This window comes from Tauraco erythrolophus, chromosome 19, assembly GCF_009769465.1.
Source record: "Tauraco erythrolophus isolate bTauEry1 chromosome 19, bTauEry1.pri, whole genome shotgun sequence".
Classification (NCBI taxonomy): Eukaryota; Metazoa; Chordata; class Aves; order Musophagiformes; family Musophagidae; genus Tauraco; species Tauraco erythrolophus.
The window spans coordinates 10,282,266-10,302,817 of record NC_141483.1 but is presented as its reverse complement, the minus strand read 5'-3'; the positions used below and the strand labels follow the sequence as shown (position 1 = coordinate 10,302,817).

General features: G+C 37.9%; 1 protein-coding gene across 3 annotated transcripts in view; it reads left to right on the top strand.

Annotated features, from left to right (window-relative positions):
• Positions 1–20,552, top strand: part of ADGRD1 (adhesion G protein-coupled receptor D1) — a 151,310-nt gene that overhangs the window by 30,998 nt on the left and 99,760 nt on the right. For all 3 annotated transcript variants that reach the window (XM_086623544.1, XM_086623546.1, XM_086623545.1), the window contains one exon: positions 2,419–2,560. In XM_086623544.1, coding sequence (XP_086479670.1) covers positions 2,419–2,560 — 142 coding nt within the window. The remainder of the gene's footprint in view (positions 1–2,418; positions 2,561–20,552) is intronic.

The following is a 20,552-nucleotide window of genomic DNA, read 5'->3' as shown; positions in this document are numbered from 1 at the left end:
GTGTGCGATATTTTAGTGACGTGAAGGAACAGAGACAATTTATGACAGCTTCTATTTTTCAAACAGGAGCATCAGTGAAATTTAGTAAGATAATAAGCTATAATCTCAACTCATCAAAGAGAGCAAGGGAAATAATATTGTCTTGACTTAGGTCCAAGTTGACCTAAGTCATATATGATTAAAGATGATGCGTGTCAAAGCACTGTAGTCTAATGTATTGTCATGAAGTCTACAGCTCCTAGGCTCTGATATAGCAAATTAGTTATGTCATATTTGTATACATTCTCTGCATTTTGTGGAATAGGAAAACCTGGAGACCTGTTCCACTGAGTTGTATATATTTTTTAGCACTCATTTTTTGAGAAGAAAGGATCTGGCCCTGCTGCAATGTTAATGAGAAACACAAATACACTGGAGAAGAAACATCTCCTAGATTTCTATAATTAATCCAAACTACTTGAACTGTTTGCAGTATGTAATGCACTACAGAGCACATGTGTAAAATTCTAGATGTAGATCTGTCCAAAACAACATACAAAAAACTAGTAATGCAGGGAATGCTAGCTTAACGATTTTCCTCTGTGGAATCAAAATGTAGGTATTCAAAAAATGTTTAAAAATAAGTATGCACTTCTATTCTGCTTGGCTTTCTTTTTTTGTACTGCACTATTATAACTTTTTTGCTTACATTTCAGTAGAATAACAGTAATTTCCTGGAGTAGTTTTTTTAAAGAGTTTCTTTTATGTTCCTTCTAGCACTGGGCTACTTGAACACCTGTAATTTGAAGCCTGTCCTTTCTTCTTTAAGGCTTTTTTTTTTTCCTTTTGTGGTGGAAAGCTAAAACCAAAACTCTTGGAGCTTTTGCGCTGCCCAGGCAGAAGACCTCTATTTCCAGACTGCATAAATAGCAGTTTCTAAAGGGAGTCAGTTTTGATTCTTTAAAAAAAAAAAATTAAAAAAACCCCAAACAAACAAAAAAAACGTTGAGCCCAGTTCTGCTCCTGCTCATATACCGTTTGCGTAAATCTGGAGTAATCCCACTGAAGGTGTTTGGATGACACCCACTGCCATCTAACATCCAGGGCCATAGTGAAAAAAGTCTTGCATATGCAAGGACAAAATGCAGAAATCCTGTTTCTTGCTTATGCTGAAGTCTTTTCCTGATTAAAAATTCATCTAGCTCTCTAAAGTTAAAATGACAGGTAATGGGTGTGGAAAAAATGTCCATCCTATTAATTTGGGTAGGAGAAATCACAAAAGGTCGGATAGTGGTCTTAACGTTACAAGTCCTTCTCTAAACTTAAACTTTTCATATCAGAGTAGCAAATTCTACCCTCAGCTGAACAAATTCAATTCACGTGCTGGTTACTGGTAGCAGAAGCAATCTCTGATACCAATGTTTTTTTTTTTGTGGTTAGAACTAAGGAGTGGTGCTTGGGGTTGTGCTAAATGAGTTCTGGTTTATTTGACCTTGCTGAGGAACTGCATGAAGTTATTTTAATGTCTCACATGACTTTTTCTTTTTTTTTTTTTCTGAAATTAAAATAAGAAACCATTGCAAACAGGTGGCAGATGTAAATAAGGTGGGTTTTAATGTGCTTTGCACACTGGCTCTTTCCAGTGCTGTGCTATGTATGGAAACCCATGCTTATGGTTAATTTGCATGGCTCATATTCCGTATGGTAAATACCATTCATTCATATACTGAAAAGGTAGATGAAAGAGACCATTTTATTCCTACAGAGTTTGTTACTGATAGTGTAAAAAATTTTACCCTACAGCCAAATGCATCTTAGTTACTCCTAAGAGTGCGAAAATGCCAAAGTCATAAGTTTTAGCTGAAAGCAGAAATAAAAGGGTTCTTATGTACTGCAAAATTACTTTAGCCTAGAAAAAAAGTATTACCTGGGCTAATCAGATGTTTAGTCAGGTTCAACTTACTCTCTAACAAACCTAACTGGACATAATCAATTTTTCAAAGTAAAGCTATAAATTACTTCTAAATATATGCTTATGTATATGTTTATATGCATTACATATAATGTGTCTCACTAATATGTATATTAATTAGCCTGAAATCCCCTCGATTTTCCTCCTCACTTAGGTTGCTTTGTTTAGATTATTTTTAGATCCGTTACTTCATAGGACTCAGCAAGGCTTGTGAACTTTTGCAAAAGAGGAGCAGAATGAAGAAATACTTATAATCAAGTCTCCTAATGTCCAAAGCCATTCCCTAAACTTTGTAGCTGTTGCTTCTAGTCCTGTAGGATCTTTTGGGGCCAGATCTTCCTCCCCTATAGAAATTCATTGACTTGACTGAAAAAAGAAGGTTCTATGTTCCTGTTGTTTTGGGTGTTGTGGATGAACTAAATAAATCTTGTTTTTCTGCTTCCTTAATATATTTGTTTCTTTCCAAGGATTGCTGAAGCCGCTGCCTACAAAGGTTATATGATATCAGCAGCCAGTTATCTTATCTCTATCAAAGTGGAACCTCTACCGAAGTTGTCCCACAATCTGTCAGGATCTCCTCTTATTACCATCCAGCTCACCCACCAACTGGTAAGTGAGATGGAATCTACCAGTTTAGGCTATCGTCAGGGCTGTTTAAAACTTCAGTGGCTGTGATGACTTTTTTGTATTTATCTTGTAATTTTTGTGGGCATTTTCAGTAGCAATTCAGATGGCATTTATGACTACAATATCGTGTTTTTTCAACTGTTACACTTGAATGACTTCTGTTTCCTTCACTGCAAAAGTCTGATTAGTGCATATGTTGAAAAAGAAGGTGAAGTGACAAGTATGACTTTAGGCCTTTATGTATTGTTCTATGGATATGTTTGGTGTGAATTACTGCTTTCTCATTAGAGCTTAGAATCATCAAACAAGAATTCGCTTAGGTTTTTGCTTTTGGTCTTAATCCACACTGAGATAATAACTGAGGTGTTTTGAACGTTCTCATGAATAAACCCAGAGAAGGAACTCTGTGGGCAGATAGAAGTAAGATGGGCAGAGGATCCCATAGGATAGGAATGGAGCAGGTTCAAATCCCTGTTCTAGTGTGAACTGCTTTTTCTCAGTCTGAATTTGAGAAACAGAAGACAAGAAATACGAGAGTCTGAGAAAACTCAGAGACAAGTTTGAATAAAACTGACCAATTTTGGTAAGACTGATTTCACCCAATTAGTATATTCCAGCTAGGAACTGGAAAAATAGCTGATTTTGTTTGCTCTTGGAGAAAAAGGCATCTCTTTGTCTTATCAGTGGAATGGAGAATAGTTGAGTTCAAACTTTGAGGTGCTGACATGAGGCATGCAGCATCCATGACCTACGTAGTGTTGCATGGAAATGGAAGAGAAAGAGTTGAATTCTTAAATGTTTCCTAGAAAACATCTCTTATGTGTTCTGAATATTTTACCTTATTTTTCTTTCAACGTCTGTTTTCAGTTTATCTTCTTCCTGTTGGGCTTCTGATAGAGATGGAGTAGGCTACAGTAAGCAAATCTATGAAAAAACCCTAAGGCATAGAAATGAAAAATGTTGTTTTGCTGAGTGTTTCAAACTAAGGACTCTTCTGAATGTCCCTAGTGGCATCTTAGAGGCGAGCACTTGCAAAATGAAGACTGTAGTTTGCACAGATCACTTATAAAATGTATTTTGCTTTATTTATTCTGGTACCTCTTCATGCTTTAGTATGATGATTTCCTAGCAGACTCTTAAACAAACCTGTGGTGTTTTTTCTTTATGCCTGTTGATTTTTACTGTGATTATGACTGGGGTCTTGATGTACAGATAGACATTTTACATTTATTATCTGTCCCTTTCTCTGTTTTAGTCAGCAGAATCCATGAGAATGTGGTGTGAACGTGTCTGTCTAATGAATGTTGTATATAACAAACACAGGTTGATTGGGATTTTCAGACAATATCTAGAGCAGAGTGTGCTTTTTATATTGTGCATTAGGGGAGTGGCTGGTTTCTCTTCCAGAGCTCTTGTTTCTAATTGGCAAGGCATCCACAAGCAGCCATCTATTATCTACCATAATATTTCTACAGCTGTTTCTATTTTGGGGAACATTCAGGTCTTCCTAATCATGCTAATACCTGTTCAGATGTGACTTGTTGTGGTTTGTGGTGTTTTTCTTCATGCTCGTGCTTGGTGTGTCTTTGATTTTTTTTTTTTCTAAATTTAATTTTATTTTATTTTTAAAAATCCATGTGGGAAATGGGGAAACTTATCCCATTGTGAATTAGAAACTGGTCTTACGCTAGTCTAAATATCCATTTCTGCCGTGTTTTTCAAATCAAAACTAAATGCAACTGTGGGAGATGTTTTCTATGCTTGTTCCAGAACTTAATTTCCGTGTTACCTGATGGCGAAACACTTTGTATAGCTCCTAGAGTGGTTTCAAAAATTGCTTCTAAAATTCCAAATCAGATTTAAAAAAATCCAAATGCTAAAAACTTTAAAGTACCAAAACATTCTGAAATCATCGAATGTGTCAAAACAGAAAATGTTTTGACATCATAAAATATTTTTTAAATTATTTTTTGCCATATTTCATTTACATTGTTTTCCCAGTGGAAGGATGTAATCTAGCATCAGAATAGGTGTTTAAAAGGAGAACTAGGCAGAAAAATTTGTAAAGAGAATTAATAAAGCTATAATTTGAGATCTGGGCAATGGGAACGCATCTAGTTATCTGTTCTACCTTTCTTGTCTCACGAGAAGATTAGATGCAAATTGGGAATTCTTAATATAGCTGGTTTCCCCAAAAATATATTTAATGCAAGTGCCACTTTAAAGATTTGTTTGATTCCAGGAAAACAATGTGCTTTATTAAGATACTACCAAGTTAGGACTAATTTAGCGTTATTCCATCTCATTCCTTTGCTCCATGTGGTTCTTTTTAACAAGTGTAGTGGTTGGGGAGTTGTCTGCCTGACCATGAAGTGTTAATCTTTCCAAACTGAATTGTTTGAACAGCTGCTTCTCTCCTCCTTTTTTGACCAACGGGTCCCTTGATCATTTCTCTGCTTCTGCTCTTTTACTGACTGCAATGAATGCTTCTCATCAGAACCCCACGGTGACCTGCTTCCTCTACGCTCCTCGTCAATGAAGCTTTGTCAGCTTCTCCTGTTAATCCCATCTCATATTCTGTTACATGACTTTCTTAAATCTCCAGAACCAGGAGTTGTATGAGAGCATCAGCATTCATTACTGTAAGTGCAGCCTGTGTGTCCGGAAGTGCTCTCTTGGGGTGATCCTTTGGAGATGGTAAAGTGCAGGGAAAAGATAGACTTCCTATTCTGTTAACTGTGCTCCCAATAAAAAAAAAGCGCTGGTAGTGCTGCAGTTCAGGGAGATAGAGACAAGGTTAAGGACCGTTTTCACTGAGCTTTTAACGAAGCAATGGGACTTTTGCTTCTGAAAGGTACCCAAAAATCATCCTTCTCTTTGTTGTCTTTTGCCTGGCCAGCAATGTGCCATATCTTGAGGTTTGTTTGAGGTTTAACATTATTACTGATAGGAAAATAAAATGAGAGGAGAACTGGTTCCCATTTGTACACAAATATCAGTGCTACCATGAGAGAGGCAAATCAATGAGGAGCCAATTTATTTTTATGGCAACTTAAGTGTTGACTAATTTATATATCGATTGAGGAAAAACAATGACTTTTGCCCACATCTGCAGAACAAAGGTATAATTTTTACTGGATGGACTTTGCCAGAAAAACTTGAATAAAACACAATTAAGACCGTGACTCTTACAGAGCATATCGCAATTAAGCCAAGAGAAAAAATAATAATGAAGCTTGTAAATTAAAAATCAATGCAAAGTTTGGCACTTTGCTATGCAAGTTAAATCCTTGCTATAAAGAATACAGAAAATCCTTTGAGTTCAAATAAGAAATGAACATAGTTGCCTAGGAGCAAGAAAATTAGCTGCAGCCTTGAAATACCAGTAGTCATTATGATGATACACAGCATCTCTTAACAATACAGCAATAGTTTTGTATTGTTAATATTGTTAACAGAAACATCTCAGGACTTATTTTCTCATAGGAGTCCATTCTAGAAGCCTACAAAGGTGCAGTAACAAAAAATATAGATTTTCATTAGACACGTTGAAGAGTGCCTGTTGTAAGAATCAGGATTACATTGTAATAAGATGTAATTCATAGTGGGATTCATTTCCATGTCAGAATAGACCTAAGCCTTTGAAAGCACAATACTTTCCTTGTGTTATCACTCATTTGTTGTGAAACAAGTCTTCAGTATTTCTTTGTAAATGGCTCCTTTGCCTTTGAGGTGGCTATTAACAGGAGTGAGGGCATCATGAAATGATTTAATATTTTTGGAAGTGTGCAAGTAAAGTTTGCTTTCAATTTTAAGTTTAGTTGCTGACTTTTATTCTTGGAGTATGTGGGTAATTTTGTATGTTATCTTCCACTTAGTAGCTACAAAATTACCTCTTGCCTGAAGAAAATAACCACTGGAGAGTGGAAGCAAGTTTTATCAATCTACAGGAAAAAGCATCTGCTTTTTCTCTTTCAAATTTCTGCTTGCGAGTGGCAGTGTATAAGCAGTTGGAGGTCAGTCAATACCAAGCAATAAACTTTGAAAAATCGTGCTGACTTATAAACCCAGAACTGAATTCCACAGTTATCCTATTTTACACAACTCTGGCATCTTGTGCTACTTCACACTCTGCCTTTGATTGAACATTTGTCACAGGAGGAGAAGAGAAAATTATGGGCTTTATATTTGACGTGATAAAGTCTGGTCCAGTGATGTAGAGTTCTGTCCCAGCTGCGAACACAATTTTTATAATTCAATTTAGTTCCTCTTGTTCAAGTTCCTCATCAGAGACTACATCCTCAAAGCATCCTTGCATGGGGAGACAGCTTATTGCAGGAGTTCCAGCTAGTTGTGCTACGTTTAATGAACTGTCAGAGTTTCTGCTATAAAACACTGTATTTCTGTGCACAATGTTAATACAGATATATACATGTTTAAATGCTATGGAAAAAAAAGTCACTGCAGAAGTGAAGTAGCTGACATTCAGATGTTTATAACTCTGATGTTTAAAAATATAAACAGAAAAGTAAGAATAAAATAACATTAGTCACTAATTCCTGCTGTGAGCACAGATCCTGTAAAAATCTCTCTGGATGAGGTCAAGCTGTTTTGAAGTGGCAGAAGTAAACTGTAGCATTTGAAGTTATAAAAAGCTGGATTTAGACTCAAAATGCCCAAATTATCTTTTTTTTTTTCCTAAAAGTCAGAATTAGTTTTGCTGATTGAGAATTTCAAATTCACTAGATTCAGTCACTTGGAGAGAGTGTATTTTCAAAACTGTTTTGTAGAGATATATTAAATATAAAGGCTAAAATTCTGCTTTAATCCATGGTAGAACTGCTGCCTCCCATGGCGCCAAGCTTTCAGTCCTCACTCTAACGGTAACCTAATGTTGCTTGCAGACTGGTACAACTCCATTCTTCATTATTCATAACAATTTGAAGAGAAAATGGAATCAAGTCCAAAGACTAAAAATGAAGATTTGTTTCAGATTTTCTGCCAGTACGATCAACAGAAAAACTGTTGTGGTTTTTTTTAGGGAGTAGAAATCTAATGCTAGTGCATTGTTATCTCTTCGTTAGTTACATCTTGAACAATCCATGTAAAATCAAAGAGAGAAAGGACTTTCTGGATCTTCTGCACTCATTGACTTTACTCTAGGCAGGTTCACCTCAGTTTGTCTTCCAGATCAATGTAATGAGATTCCAGATAAGTTACTACGGTGGAGGGAAGTTTAAGACAGATGGTCTTGTCTGTTTTCCTTGCTTTGTTACAGTTTGATTCTTCACATTTCAGCAGTGTCACACTGTACATTGTCTGGGTTCATACTGGATGTCTTACACATACTGGCGAGCTTTTAAGATCTAGATTTTCCTAAGCTACTCAGCATCATATTTTTTTACTATGTTCTCACATATGATGAGAACTAAATCAGAGTGCACTATGTACCTAAGTGCTGAGAATTGCTCTTAAGCCAGTTGTTTATCTGTAACATCTTATGTGTATCTGTGAGAGGCAGAATTGCCACGATTCCACTTGTTGCACGGGACAAGACCTAACAGTTAAATGGCCCTGTATTTATGAGGAACACGGCAAAGGCCCTCTGTTCAAATAATTCCTGAAAATGCAAGATTCTCTCAGCACATATGTGAAGTAAATAAGTAGAAGTTCACTACAAAATTTCTCCCTAGTTATTTCAGCTGAAGTGCCATCTGCAACTCTCTGTTTCTTTAATCTAATTTATTTTTTATTGCTTTCAGTAGTATGGGATCTGGACAACCTGTTGTATGTCCTCCTTGAGATACTTTGCTGTAATAGTTGCTAGGTTTTTTTGCACTGCTGGTGACTTCAGAACATCAGCACTAAGTATGGAGGGACTTAGGCTACTTTTACTGTATATTTTAATTCATCTCCCTCTGCTTTGTGACAGAGCTGGTAGATAATGATATTAACAGCTAGTAATAGAAACTTGGAGTTGTTTTTCTAGCAGGAAATGTGCAGCTGTTAAGGAGGGATTTTCCCTTTTTTTTGGTTAAGAACATAAAAGTAGAGTCCTTCCCCATTTAAGAGGCCAACACACGCTGGGTCAGCAACGAGGTTCGTATTGGTGCGGGGCCAGCCAAGTGGAACTGCATTTCAGTGACTCACCCTGAAGCTAGTTCTGCATACCTTCCTCCTCTGCAGTGACTCGTAATAAATTTCAGTAGTTTTTTCTGTTCAAGCTATCATTTAATGACTAACATATGCTTTGAAGGGGAAAGTGCGCTCCAGAAGAAGACAGGGCTTATATTGTAACACTTTCAGTGTGACAACCAGAGCATCACAGTATAGGGGAGAGAGGGAAGAAGGTAGCAACATGTTTTACAGGGTTTACTCATGTGATTTGAATCAAGCATGTTGCTAAGTGCTTTGCTGAAGGTTGGGTATTAGTGCTAAAAAAGGAGAGACAGAAGAGACGAAAATCATAAATAGACAAATCCCATGAACAAATAAAATGAAATAGAGATTTAGTTAATTTGCAGTAAAGGAAAGCTGGATAAGTTTAAAGTTCCAATTCAGAATATTAACCTGTTCTTTAAAAAAAAAAAATTCATTACATTCTGCTAATTTTTCTTTTTCCCAGGTTTTTAATTCTCTAAGCACTTTTTTAATTTGAGAATTATTTTCCTCAGACTATTGGATTTTCATGTTTTGCTTTTATTTGTTTTTCCAGAGTTGAGTCTGGAGATGTTTCATGCATATTACTAATGCAGGGGGCTATAGAATATGCTTAATCTAAAGATGAGTTTGGAAATCTTTATGAAGATAAATGTAGAAAGTAATGTCTCAGTGGCACAGATATTTTTAGTAAAAAAGCTATTGGTTGATTTCAGAGAAAGAAATAGGTAAATATTTCCAATATTAGTTAAAATAAATTCTCAGGTTTAGTTAGAGCAAGTCTAATCTGGTCAACTGGTACTTTTTTTTTTAGCCTGCCATGTCTTATCTATATACGTATATTTATATATATTTGTATGCATGCTTAACGTTAATATTAAACTTCATTATTTTGCGTTCATGCTAACCAAAGAGCTGTGAAAGAAATAAATCCTGTGTAGTATGACTAAATCTCTGTTCAGTATAAGCTGTAATAACTGGTGATATTACCAAAAGTTTGGAGATATTACTGTGAGCTACCTCAGGAATCCCACTCTGTATAAATAGGAGGAAGGGGAGAGGCTGTGTAAAGCATCAGAGTGCCTTTTCATGCATTGGAGAGACTGTTATGCCATGCTTTATAGGTTGATATGAAAAGCCTCTGTAAGATCTAACACTTTTACAATGTGCCTATGAACAGTGGACAATTCCCTTTCATAGTCTCTGTGTGGCTATAAGGTAGAGAATGTATGAACTGAATGCTCAAGGACAATTCTAATTAATGAAGTTACAAGGGAAAAAATATCCTGTGACACTTAAGAAATTAATTGGTCCATGTTAGACTGTGTGTGACTTATGCTACTGTTTTGCACTGATTTTTACAAAAGACTTTTTATTAGCCTAAAGTTGTTTTAAATAATTTCAGTGGCGATAATTTCAGGAGTACTGCTGTCTGCATTCTTCATTTCTTTTTTCTGTCTGCTGTGATAATTGATATCAAATACAGCTTGAATAGCTAGCAAAAGAATAAATTTGGAGAAAGTACCAGACACACCAGGGAATTTGGTTTTATTGAGCAATGTTTGTAATTATTCAGCTACGTTGATGAAATCTTACTGGTTCCTGCTTGTTATTAGGGATAATTCTACATACAACAAGTTGTGGAAATTCAGATTTGGGAGAAAGCTTTTTGGTTTTAAATGTATTTCCCCCCCAAATTAAAAATATTTTTTCTTGATTTTTTCATATGGCAGACAAATGATAATTCTTCTTTTGGGAGTACTACTTAAAGGCCTTCAGAACTGGATCAATTAATCTTTGTCAAGAAAGCCAACCTTGCAACTTAAATGCCATTAATTATACACTCCAACTAATTAAAAAGCTAGAACTGTATTGAATTTTTATTCTAATATCTGATTTCTCAATTTCACATTCTATGTAATGATTATGTTGTGATTAATGCAAAACTTTCCCCCTAGATTTGTGTCAATGTTAAAGTCCTGATTTCCATTGTTTTCAATACATGAAACTGTTGTGATGATCTATTTTCTACTCCAACAGTCTTGTTTTCTCTTGCTTAAACCAGGGAGAAAACATGGTTCTAGAAATTGGCTAAACATTTAGTCGGACCAGATTCTCGTATGAGGTCGATCAGCAGGAGTTCACAGAAGTTAATAAAATGACACCAGCTTGTACTAACTGAGAGCATCTCCTCGAGGAAAGACACTCTCAGACTCAGCCACAGTGGCCTCCAGAGCATTATTGTACTGCCATCGTACTTCTAAAAACTGCTAAAATTTGCAAAAATATGGCTATTGCAAACCTCTTGAACACTACCAGTAGAAATTTGTTTCAGACCATTATATCAGACTGGCATATAAGAACTTTGAAACTCAATCCCAGTTCCTTAAACTGAAATTGTATGGTGAATGGCAGAGCACACTTAAAGAGGAGGTAAAAACATTCCCTTGGCCCTGCGAATGCAGTGTTGAGTCCTCCTAAACTGTCACCAAGGACCTGTGACAGCTTCATGCATTCCTTCTCTGCAAAGCAGTTAGGCTTTATGTAAATTCCTTCAAGGAGCAAAAAGTATTTACATTGAAAATCTGCCAAGAGTTAGACAAAGTGTTAGTGGGGGTGAAAGAAGTGTAGGCGAAGGAAGAAAGTCGTCCAGGGAATAATTTAATATAGCAGAAGAAAATCTAGCACAAATACCATTTCTGCTTCAGAGAAGCATTACTTTGCTCTTGGGAACAGTTGCCAGCATGAAAAAAAAAGTAGGCATGAGTTCAGCATCCAGTGCGGGACTGAGTTCTCTTGCAAGATGATTGAGTGCTGTCAACTTTTACTGCAGAGCTTGGCATGTGATAAGGTGAGGTTAACTTTTAATCTTTTGGGTCAAAGCTTTTACTAAGTGAGGTTCAGTTAGATGCTCAAGGCCCATTTATTACTGCTTTCATAGCCAAACTGGCAGGAGTGATGGTGTGCACCCATACAGGCTGCATTTGTACACAGCTGTGGAAGGATGCTGCTCCACGCATCCGTGCTCCTACTTGGAGTCGTTGAAGCAAATGTGCACAGCCACAGCACCAAACACAGGTCTGACAGGGAAATTCCCACTCTTAAATCCTGACTAGAGGGGCTTGATGTATCTGACAGAGGATTATGTTCTTTTGTAGTTTTCTCTTTAATATTAAAATGTGCAGGAATGAAAAAGCAACATGTGAATGACTAGTTGGGAGAGGTGAAATGAGATGCTGCATGCAACTCATTCAGTGTAAAAGTCCCACACAATCCCTTGGAGACAGCATGGAGGGAAGAAACTCCTTATAAATGTGTTATTTAAGCCTGACTATTTTAAGAAAGGTGTAACCTCTCACTTATCTAACCACCTTGGAGTATGTGATGTCACTTCAAATCATGTATTTCTCAGCTAACCACATAAACATCAAACCCAAGTATATCCTGTGAACATCAAACCTGATGGAACGATAGAAACATTTCCAGTAAAATTTATAAAAAGAATTGGAGAGACTTAATGCTTTATTGTGCTAAAGTCTGTACCCAAGGGAACAAAAGCACAACTTCAGTGTATGCAGTATGGTTTTTTATTGTATATTTCCATTCTTCTGGCATAGTCTGCAGACTGTTGATTAGCTTTTTACTTCCCTCAACTTGAATATTTTGCATGTCCCAAAATGGGATTTACATATTCTAACTCATTCATTGTCCTTCTCTTGAGGAAAGTTAGAGCTTAATAAATATTATTTTTAAAAAAGTGCCAAAAATATTCTTCCACTTAAGAAAAAAAAAAAAATTTAAAGTTTACTTCCTGCAACCATCAACTAACCAGCAGAAAATAAATGTACTGGCAAGAATATTTAGCAGAGCAGGAAATTTCAAGTGGTTACTGAAGGCTGTTCCTGGAAGACAGACTCCAAAAAGCCAAATTTTTAACTGTGGCTCTTGACTTAAAATTGTGCTGCTTCAGTAGAGAAAGAAAGAATAATCCATGACTTTGTGAATCATCAAAGGTACTGGTGTCTTGAATTTTACATGTTATTGAAATGCTCAGAACAAATGTATATTCTGATAACCCATACAGTAAAAAAACCCAGAAAACTCAGCCAAATCATGAATATAAAAGGAGTTACTGTGGAACTTGCCTATTGCTTCTTTGAAAGCTATGAAACATCCCAAATTGGTTCTCTCATTATGCCTTAAGGACAAAGGTGATGGCTGACCAAGCTGCAATTCTCTTGCACTGTTTTGTCCTTACACTGACAGTCTGCAACCTCCTAGCTTAGTGGGAACAGTCCTGAAGACTCCTTATCCTGAGAAGACATAACGATTTTCTCTTTTGGTATTACAAGGATATTATTTATATAATAGTGATCTTAACCAATGCATAAGCATTTTGTATGCAGAGGTACGATATATTACAAGACTACTTTTTTTGGTAGCCACATATATCTAAACTAGATGTAACATCTTCAAGTTACAAAGCAGAAATGCTGAATTTTGCAGTTCTTGCAAGCTGTAACATTTTTTTTTCCCAAGGTATCCACTATTTCTTTATATTTATGCATATTTTCCTGACTCTGACTAATGGCATGTCTAAACTCCCAGAGATTTACTGGATTAAATACAGTGATCAGTTGTGTAAAGGCAATTAATCAATTGTCGATGCTGTACCAGTGCTACTTCTAAAAGAGCTGCCTTTTGCTTATGCTTTCTTGCCGTACACGTTTCATCCCTATCTTTGCTGGTGTGTAGTTCTTGTAGAACACTCTCAGGGAAGTTCCCTGCTGTGAGCGATGTGGTGAGGGGGGCAACAGAGGTACATTAAGGAATTAGAGGTACTATTTTTTTCTTAGAAAAGACTGTACAGTTGAAATATGGAGATTTATATTCATAATGATTGAAGCTTGGATTGCTTGCTGTGAAAAACTTGCCTCATTTTGGATTTTCTGTATTATACAATATTTAAGCCTAATGAATGCATTTGGAAAGATGGAGAAAAAAATTTTAAAGGGAAAGGTACTAAGACTGTTAAAGTCCTTTATTTTTCCTTGTATTCTTTCTTGCTTGACTGAACCAGATTTTATATATTTTGATGACACCACAAATGTGACATTTCAGCCCAGAGCTATAGAGCCCTGAGAATAAAAATGTGTCTTGGAACTGCTGACAATGCTGGAGCTTCCAAACTAATGGGAAACGATGACAGCCCCTGCATACAGAGGAATCATTTCATTCTGAGCTGCAGCCTTCCTCATTTGTCTGACAGTATTCTTTACACCACATTGCCTCATAGCACGGGGTTTCTGAACAGGAGATAAAGACATATTGTCTAGCTGTAGTTCGTGCTAAGTTACAGGATCCAACATTCGGTATTACTTCAGTTACATAACTCCTGATGAATGGATCAGGGCTTGGATGCTGGGTTTTTTTTTTTTTTTTTTCCCCCAAAGTAAAGGACTAGGTAGGAACCAGACCATGCCTACACTCAGCTGGATTTCTCCTTTTGCACTGGACAAGCGTGGGTTGGCACAGATTGTGTTTGGGTTACCTTCCCTGTGCCCCATGTGTGCCTGCCCGCACCCTGCGGCTCTGTGCCACGGGGGAAGGAACTGCCCCGTGCGAGGTGCCACCTTCCCGTGCTGCTGCTGCTGGCGTGTAGCAGCTTGCTCTGGGAGACTGCTCGAGCACGTTCAGTTTAGGAATGTGAGGGACTGTATAGATATCAATATTTTGCATTTTGTGCACAACATCTCCTTCTGTCACAGAATGTCTGCCAACTTTAGGAAAGCATTGGCTAAAAATAAAAGTAAACTTCAGAGCGTTTTAAAAAGAGGAATTGTGCAGCTGAAATATACGGCTTGATGAGAATCTGAGTATCTTGTATCTTTAAGAACTAAGTGTACTGAAGTATATTCAAGTATACTCTATTTAATTTACTCTAAGCTTGACAGTAAGGCAAAACTAACTGCAGCTTTGAGATCTATTGATGAAAAACGATGTTACGTTTTTGTTCTTATTGGCAGCAAGACAAATGTGATCAAAACATATGCTGCTGCAGTTGTATAGTGACCAATATGTGATGCAAGAGCTTTCTTCTCTACCCCTCTCTGCCTTCTGGTTTGGATCCACCCCTCTCTCTTGAGGAGGGAATACACCAGATGATGCTGAGGATGAAGGGTGCAAAGGGAGACGGTTGCCTATGCAGCTCTTTGAGAACAGAGAGATGGTTCTGGCTGCCATCCGAGCTGGCTCATAGCTGACATGCAGATCAGTAATTTATACCACAGTGATAATACGTTGTAGTGCCAGTAACTTTTTATAACACTCATAAAATTCCTTATTCCTGTGGGGAAACATTCCTCCAGTGTGGGCAGTAAAATGATCACTTTCAGATGTCAGTGTGGACTTTTACATTGATATGTTGCCAATTATATATTGAGGTGACCAGATTTTCTAGGCATCAAGTCAAGGAGAGGTAGTTTGGAGAGATGAAAGGAGGAGGAATGTAGACCCCACCTGGGATATCATACAAGTCTTCAGCCAGGCCAGGAGTCCCCTCCTCTTTCTCATGTCTACCACTTACTCCTCTGCTGTATATTGAAAGTCAGGTACTAAATGACCATATCAAATGGTCATTGCAACCTGCTATGTTATTTCATTCAAAGTCACTTTGGTTTATAATTTAATCCTTGCCCTACATTCCTTTGGTATAATCTGTGTAAGTATTTTCCAGGGTTCGTTTTGTCCTGCTCATGCCAGCTACAAAAACTCCAGACTTTAAGAAAATGTTTGCAATGATTTGCAAATGTTGCAGCGCCTTCCAACACCACTGTGCCTGGTGGTGCCATGCCAGGCCAGGCTGGGGAAGGAATGTGCTTCATGAAGAGCACAGGGCAATGGAGATGATATTTTCTCCTGAAAATGTTATCACTGGAGATGTGATATTTGAGCTGTGTTTGGTTTATTTGACACACATCTGCTTAACTGTTCCAAGTCCATAGTAACGATTACCTTCAGCAAAAGGTACTGGCGCAGCTAACCCTTCAGCACTCTGTTTGTTTGTTTGTTTTTCTGCTTTCTTTATGAACAGAAAGTCTGTTTTGAAATCCTTTTTGTTTCCTAGTGTAACAGAGTAAAACCTATTTATGAAAACTCTAGGTTTCCTGCATGGAGGTTATAGAGGCACAGGACTCTGTCTGGTCTTAAGATTCCATAGTCAGTCATTGCTTTGAAATTTGCTCTTGTGCACTCATTTTTATGATATTTCTAAGGTGTTTGTAAGGTGGTTTTTTGTTGTGTGTTTTTTTCTAACATTCTGCTAAACGATTTTCTGTCTCTTCTGCCTGAAAAAATAAACAATTCTAATATTATTACAATAGCAGATGTGCTTATTCCTACAATTACAAATCAAAAAATAGGAAGCAATTTTAGACTGAAAGCCTACAACTACTTATATTGAATTTCTCCTATGTAACTAGTACTTTGGAGGGTTATGGTCTGGATTCTGAGATCTAAACAATAACTTAATTCCTTCTGGGTTTGATCAAAGATGACGGGTTGGCTGTGACTGACTTCAGAGGATTTGATTTAAGCTGTTATGGATACACAATTTTTGAAACTAATGGAAATAAGATCCATTAAAAAGAATTGCCATCCATCTATATGTAAAATACATTAAGAATTATGAAATTAAGAAAGGGTTTTTGCAATGTCATTTGAGTGGACCAGTAGTCAAATAATGCAGCTAATATTCCTGATTTGTTACTACATATATCAATTCCTCACAGTTAATGTAATTACAGATTACTCAGATCTCCTTAGTAACTGCGCTGGGTCTACAGGAGGGGCTGCGGAAATGGCCCCTGTAAGTAGCTGTGAAAAGCTTCCCCGGCTGCAAAACCGGTGGGACCGGTCTCTGGCCAGGTCAGATATCCCCATCCCCTAAGGCCAGGGCTGAGCCATCAGCACCTCTTCGAATGCCCTATTTAAGATGGGGACAAAGGAGCCTGGACTGAGGCTGGACCTACACTGAAGAGATGAGAGGCAGGGGACTGGCCCCCGGCTTCCTGGGCAGGTGGCTGCCCATGCCGGGCCACTGCTACCTGACTGGAGATGGCTGCAGCAGCACAGCTTGGAGAGCTCCAAAGTGCCCCACTCCCAGAGTGCCCACTGGGCTGAGTTTGTCCTGCCTGGACTGCTGAGGTTTGTTGAGAGGACTGAGACCTGAGAGAAACAGCCACGCAGACACCAAGGACAGTGAGGATGGAGCAGGAGGAGGTGTGCCGGAGCCGAGATTCCCCTGCAGCCTGTGGTGACACAGCAGGCAGCCCTCCTGCTGCCCCTGGAGATTAATGGTGGAGCAGAGACCCATCCACAGCCCATGGAGAGCCCCACGCTGGAGCAGAGATGCCTGTGCCTGAAGAAAGGCATAGAGAATGGTCTCTGTGAGCTGCCTGGAGGCTGACGACAAGGCAGACAGGCATCTGAAGCCTGTGGAGAATCCCATGCTGGAGTGGGTGGCAGCATCTTAAGAAGTTGTGAGTCTGTGGGGAAGAAGCCCGCGCTGGAGCAATCTGATGGGTAAGGATTACATCCTGCAGGAAGGACTCCTGTTGGAGAAGTCTGTGGACTGTCCAGTGCGGAGGGCATCCCCTGGGCAGGGGAAAAGAGTGTATGGAGCCCTCCTCCTTTAAGAAAGGAGTGACAGAAAGAACGTGTGATGAACTGACCTGCAAACTCCCATTCCCTGTTTCCCCTTTGCTGCTGGGGAGGAGGTAGAGTCGGGAAGAAGGGAGGGGTGGGGGGAAGGTGTCTTTGAGATCTGGCTTTGCTTCTTGTTTTCCTCTCTGAATGAGCCATTAACGAATTAAATTGTTTTGCCCCAAGCTGGGTCTGTTTTTCTCGTGGCCTTGGTTGGTAAGTGATCCCTCCCTGTTCTTATCTCCACTGTCAGGCCTTTTGTTACATTTTTTTCTCCTGTGCACCTCACTGAGGGAGAGGAGGGAGTGAGAGACCTCATGGTGGCTTGGTTGCCGGCTGAGCTAAACCACAACAGTACTATACGGCTCCTCTCTGTTAATGGCATTTCAAAAAACAGAGTGTCCTTGTGAAAAATCTTGTATTATACTGTGCTTTGGTTTTAATTAAGCTTTGAGTAACCTTTATCTTCTAAATCATGACTAAGTAAGATATACATGATGTTTAATTTGAAATAGATGATGCTGAAATGATGCTACTTCTGCTTAAAGATACATGTATATAATTCTTTATAGGGACAAGATCTAAGCTGATAGTTTGTTGGGATTTTTTCAGGCAAAATATCTACATAACATAACTACCATCAGACACCAGTTAGCATCCTTACTTAATTCAAGTTAAAGACAGAAATAGACTAAGGAGTACAACTCTGAACTGTCTTTATATTCATTCATAGATATAATGCTCCTAGCAAGCTGTTGTCAGAATCTCTAAGCAATGAGAAACTTGACAAAGCATACAAAACCTTGATTTATTAATAAGTCTTCATATTCCGGTACTACTGGCATTACATTTCTTTTAGACAACAAAAGCAAATGAAAAAAACTAGTTCCATTCTACAGCATGTGTAGAAAAATACATTAATCTCAGGAAACAGCACATCATAAGGCTTTTAAGTTTGTTGGATGTGTTCATCATGAATGGCCATTGTGCAGTGGCAGTCACTCAAATGTAAATTAAAACCAGATCTTCTGAAGTAAGTGCTTTGCCTAAAACACAACATGAACAGAAACAAGATGCTTTTTCAAAAGCAATGAATATCCCAAAAGGAATAAAATAGGAATGTACTTAAACATGTTAAAAATTTCCTGAAGTTTGGGGTACTGTATTTAGCATTCATGGATGGATGGAAAATACAGCAGAGCTGGAAATTGGGCTGAAAATTTCAATGGGGTGGTATTTTCAGTCCAACTTTAGAACAGCTGTGGAATGAGACCATTGTACTGTGAACCGTGTTCCATGTTAACAGTAGAATTGTGTAAGAGACTCAATGGATCATAATCCTAAAAATTCTTGTGTGAGGTAGAGGAAGATCTTCTCTGGTTGTGTGTGGCCAAAACATTGGCCTAAGTTCTTTGCTCTGTAGCCATGTTCTGTAAAATGCAGAGCAGCTTCTCATCAAACCTGACAGCTGTTGCTTGTGAAGAAACAAGAGCCTTGTAAAGTCTATCTTAGCATCTGCATTTCATTTTTTTTCTTTTTCTAAAACAGAAAAATACCTTTAAAGTTATATCAGTTGCAAAAGAAAGAGAGAAACTCCCTTCCAGGAATGTTCTGTCTTTGTGGCGGGTGGTAGCATACACTGCATGCTGTCAAAATACGTTCTTGGAACGGGAGGTGTAAACACGGACTGGTGAGTCAGCGCTGAATCTGATGGTCTGAATCTGCCCTCCCTCCAGCTAGAGGTGGAGGCAGGCAGCCATGCTCTCATGCTGTTAGCATTTGGGAAGAAAATTCATCTGCACAAAGATAAACAGGCACTTCTTTATTTCAGTGCTAGGACACGGGGGATAGCTTCGTCCAAATATGTCCATCTTAGCGTCAAAATCCATAGGATTTTATATGTTGTGGGATTGGTTGTTTTTTTTGTTGAATCAATGCTACATAAGTTCTTTACATAAAAATGCATATTATGCTCCCTCTTCAATTTGGCCTTTAAAATGATTGGTTTCACTAGTTATCTTGTCAATATTCTTAGCCTAAAACAATCATTAGTTAATTCTGTTTAACTCTATGGATTGAAATCCTTGATATTTAAATCAAGATGGGAAGGGGTAAGAGGGTTTTCGGGCAGCATAACTGGTGTCCATAACAGTTTCCGCAGTTTCTTAACAAAACATAGAAAAATCTAATAACTTCCTGGTGAGGTCTCTAAGGTTATCTATTTCACACTTAACAATCGTAAGCTATACATTGTGCTTTACAATTTGCTACCTTTAAATCAAGCCTAACTCTTCTACTTAATCAAATCTTGATTATTTTATCAGAGTTTTTGCAACATGTCCCCACTTTGAAAGTTTTGAAAATCATTTCAATACTTTCATCCTGATTCTAAAATTTGATTATCTTCCATAATACATTATCAGTATTTTATTCACTATATGCTGGTGGGAGCCTTCAGATTGATTCCTTTTCATCCTGTTGTCTAGCCGCCACTTGAATAATCGTCCGATTAAATGTAGTTTTGTTGTTTATTTGTTTCTTCAGATAATAGTAAATCAAAATAATCTCCGAAAAGACTATTAACAAGAGTAATGCAGTGCTAATCAGTGATTTTATCCAAGAACTCAAATTCCATCCCAATCCACTAAAAATTTTATCTCTCCAACTCTCTTGTATGTCTTGTTGAAGTTCTTCAGTGTCTTTTTCTATCTTCTCTAACAAGTCTAAGTCATGCTCCACATCTTGAGTCACATTCAGAATGTGTAGACAACAATGGTCAATTCTGTCTTTCAGGTATCCACAAACCCCATGCCCTTTGAGTAAGAGCATACCTAAGGCCACTCCATTTTGTAAAGACATCCTTGAAGTGGCTTGTAAATGTAAATTTAAATCCTTAAATCCCTTTCTGGTCACATTTGCCAGCTTCTCTACCTGACCTGTTAGTTGATGTATCGATTCTCTGTTCCTATATGTTGCTAAAGGAGTCAATAAGGATTCCAAAGCCCAACCAATTTTTACTCCTGATGAAGGTTCATTCCCCTCTTCACTTATTTCTGACCTTTTTATTTGTTCCAGTTTCAGATTTTCTAGAGTCTCTCTGAAAGGAGCTCTT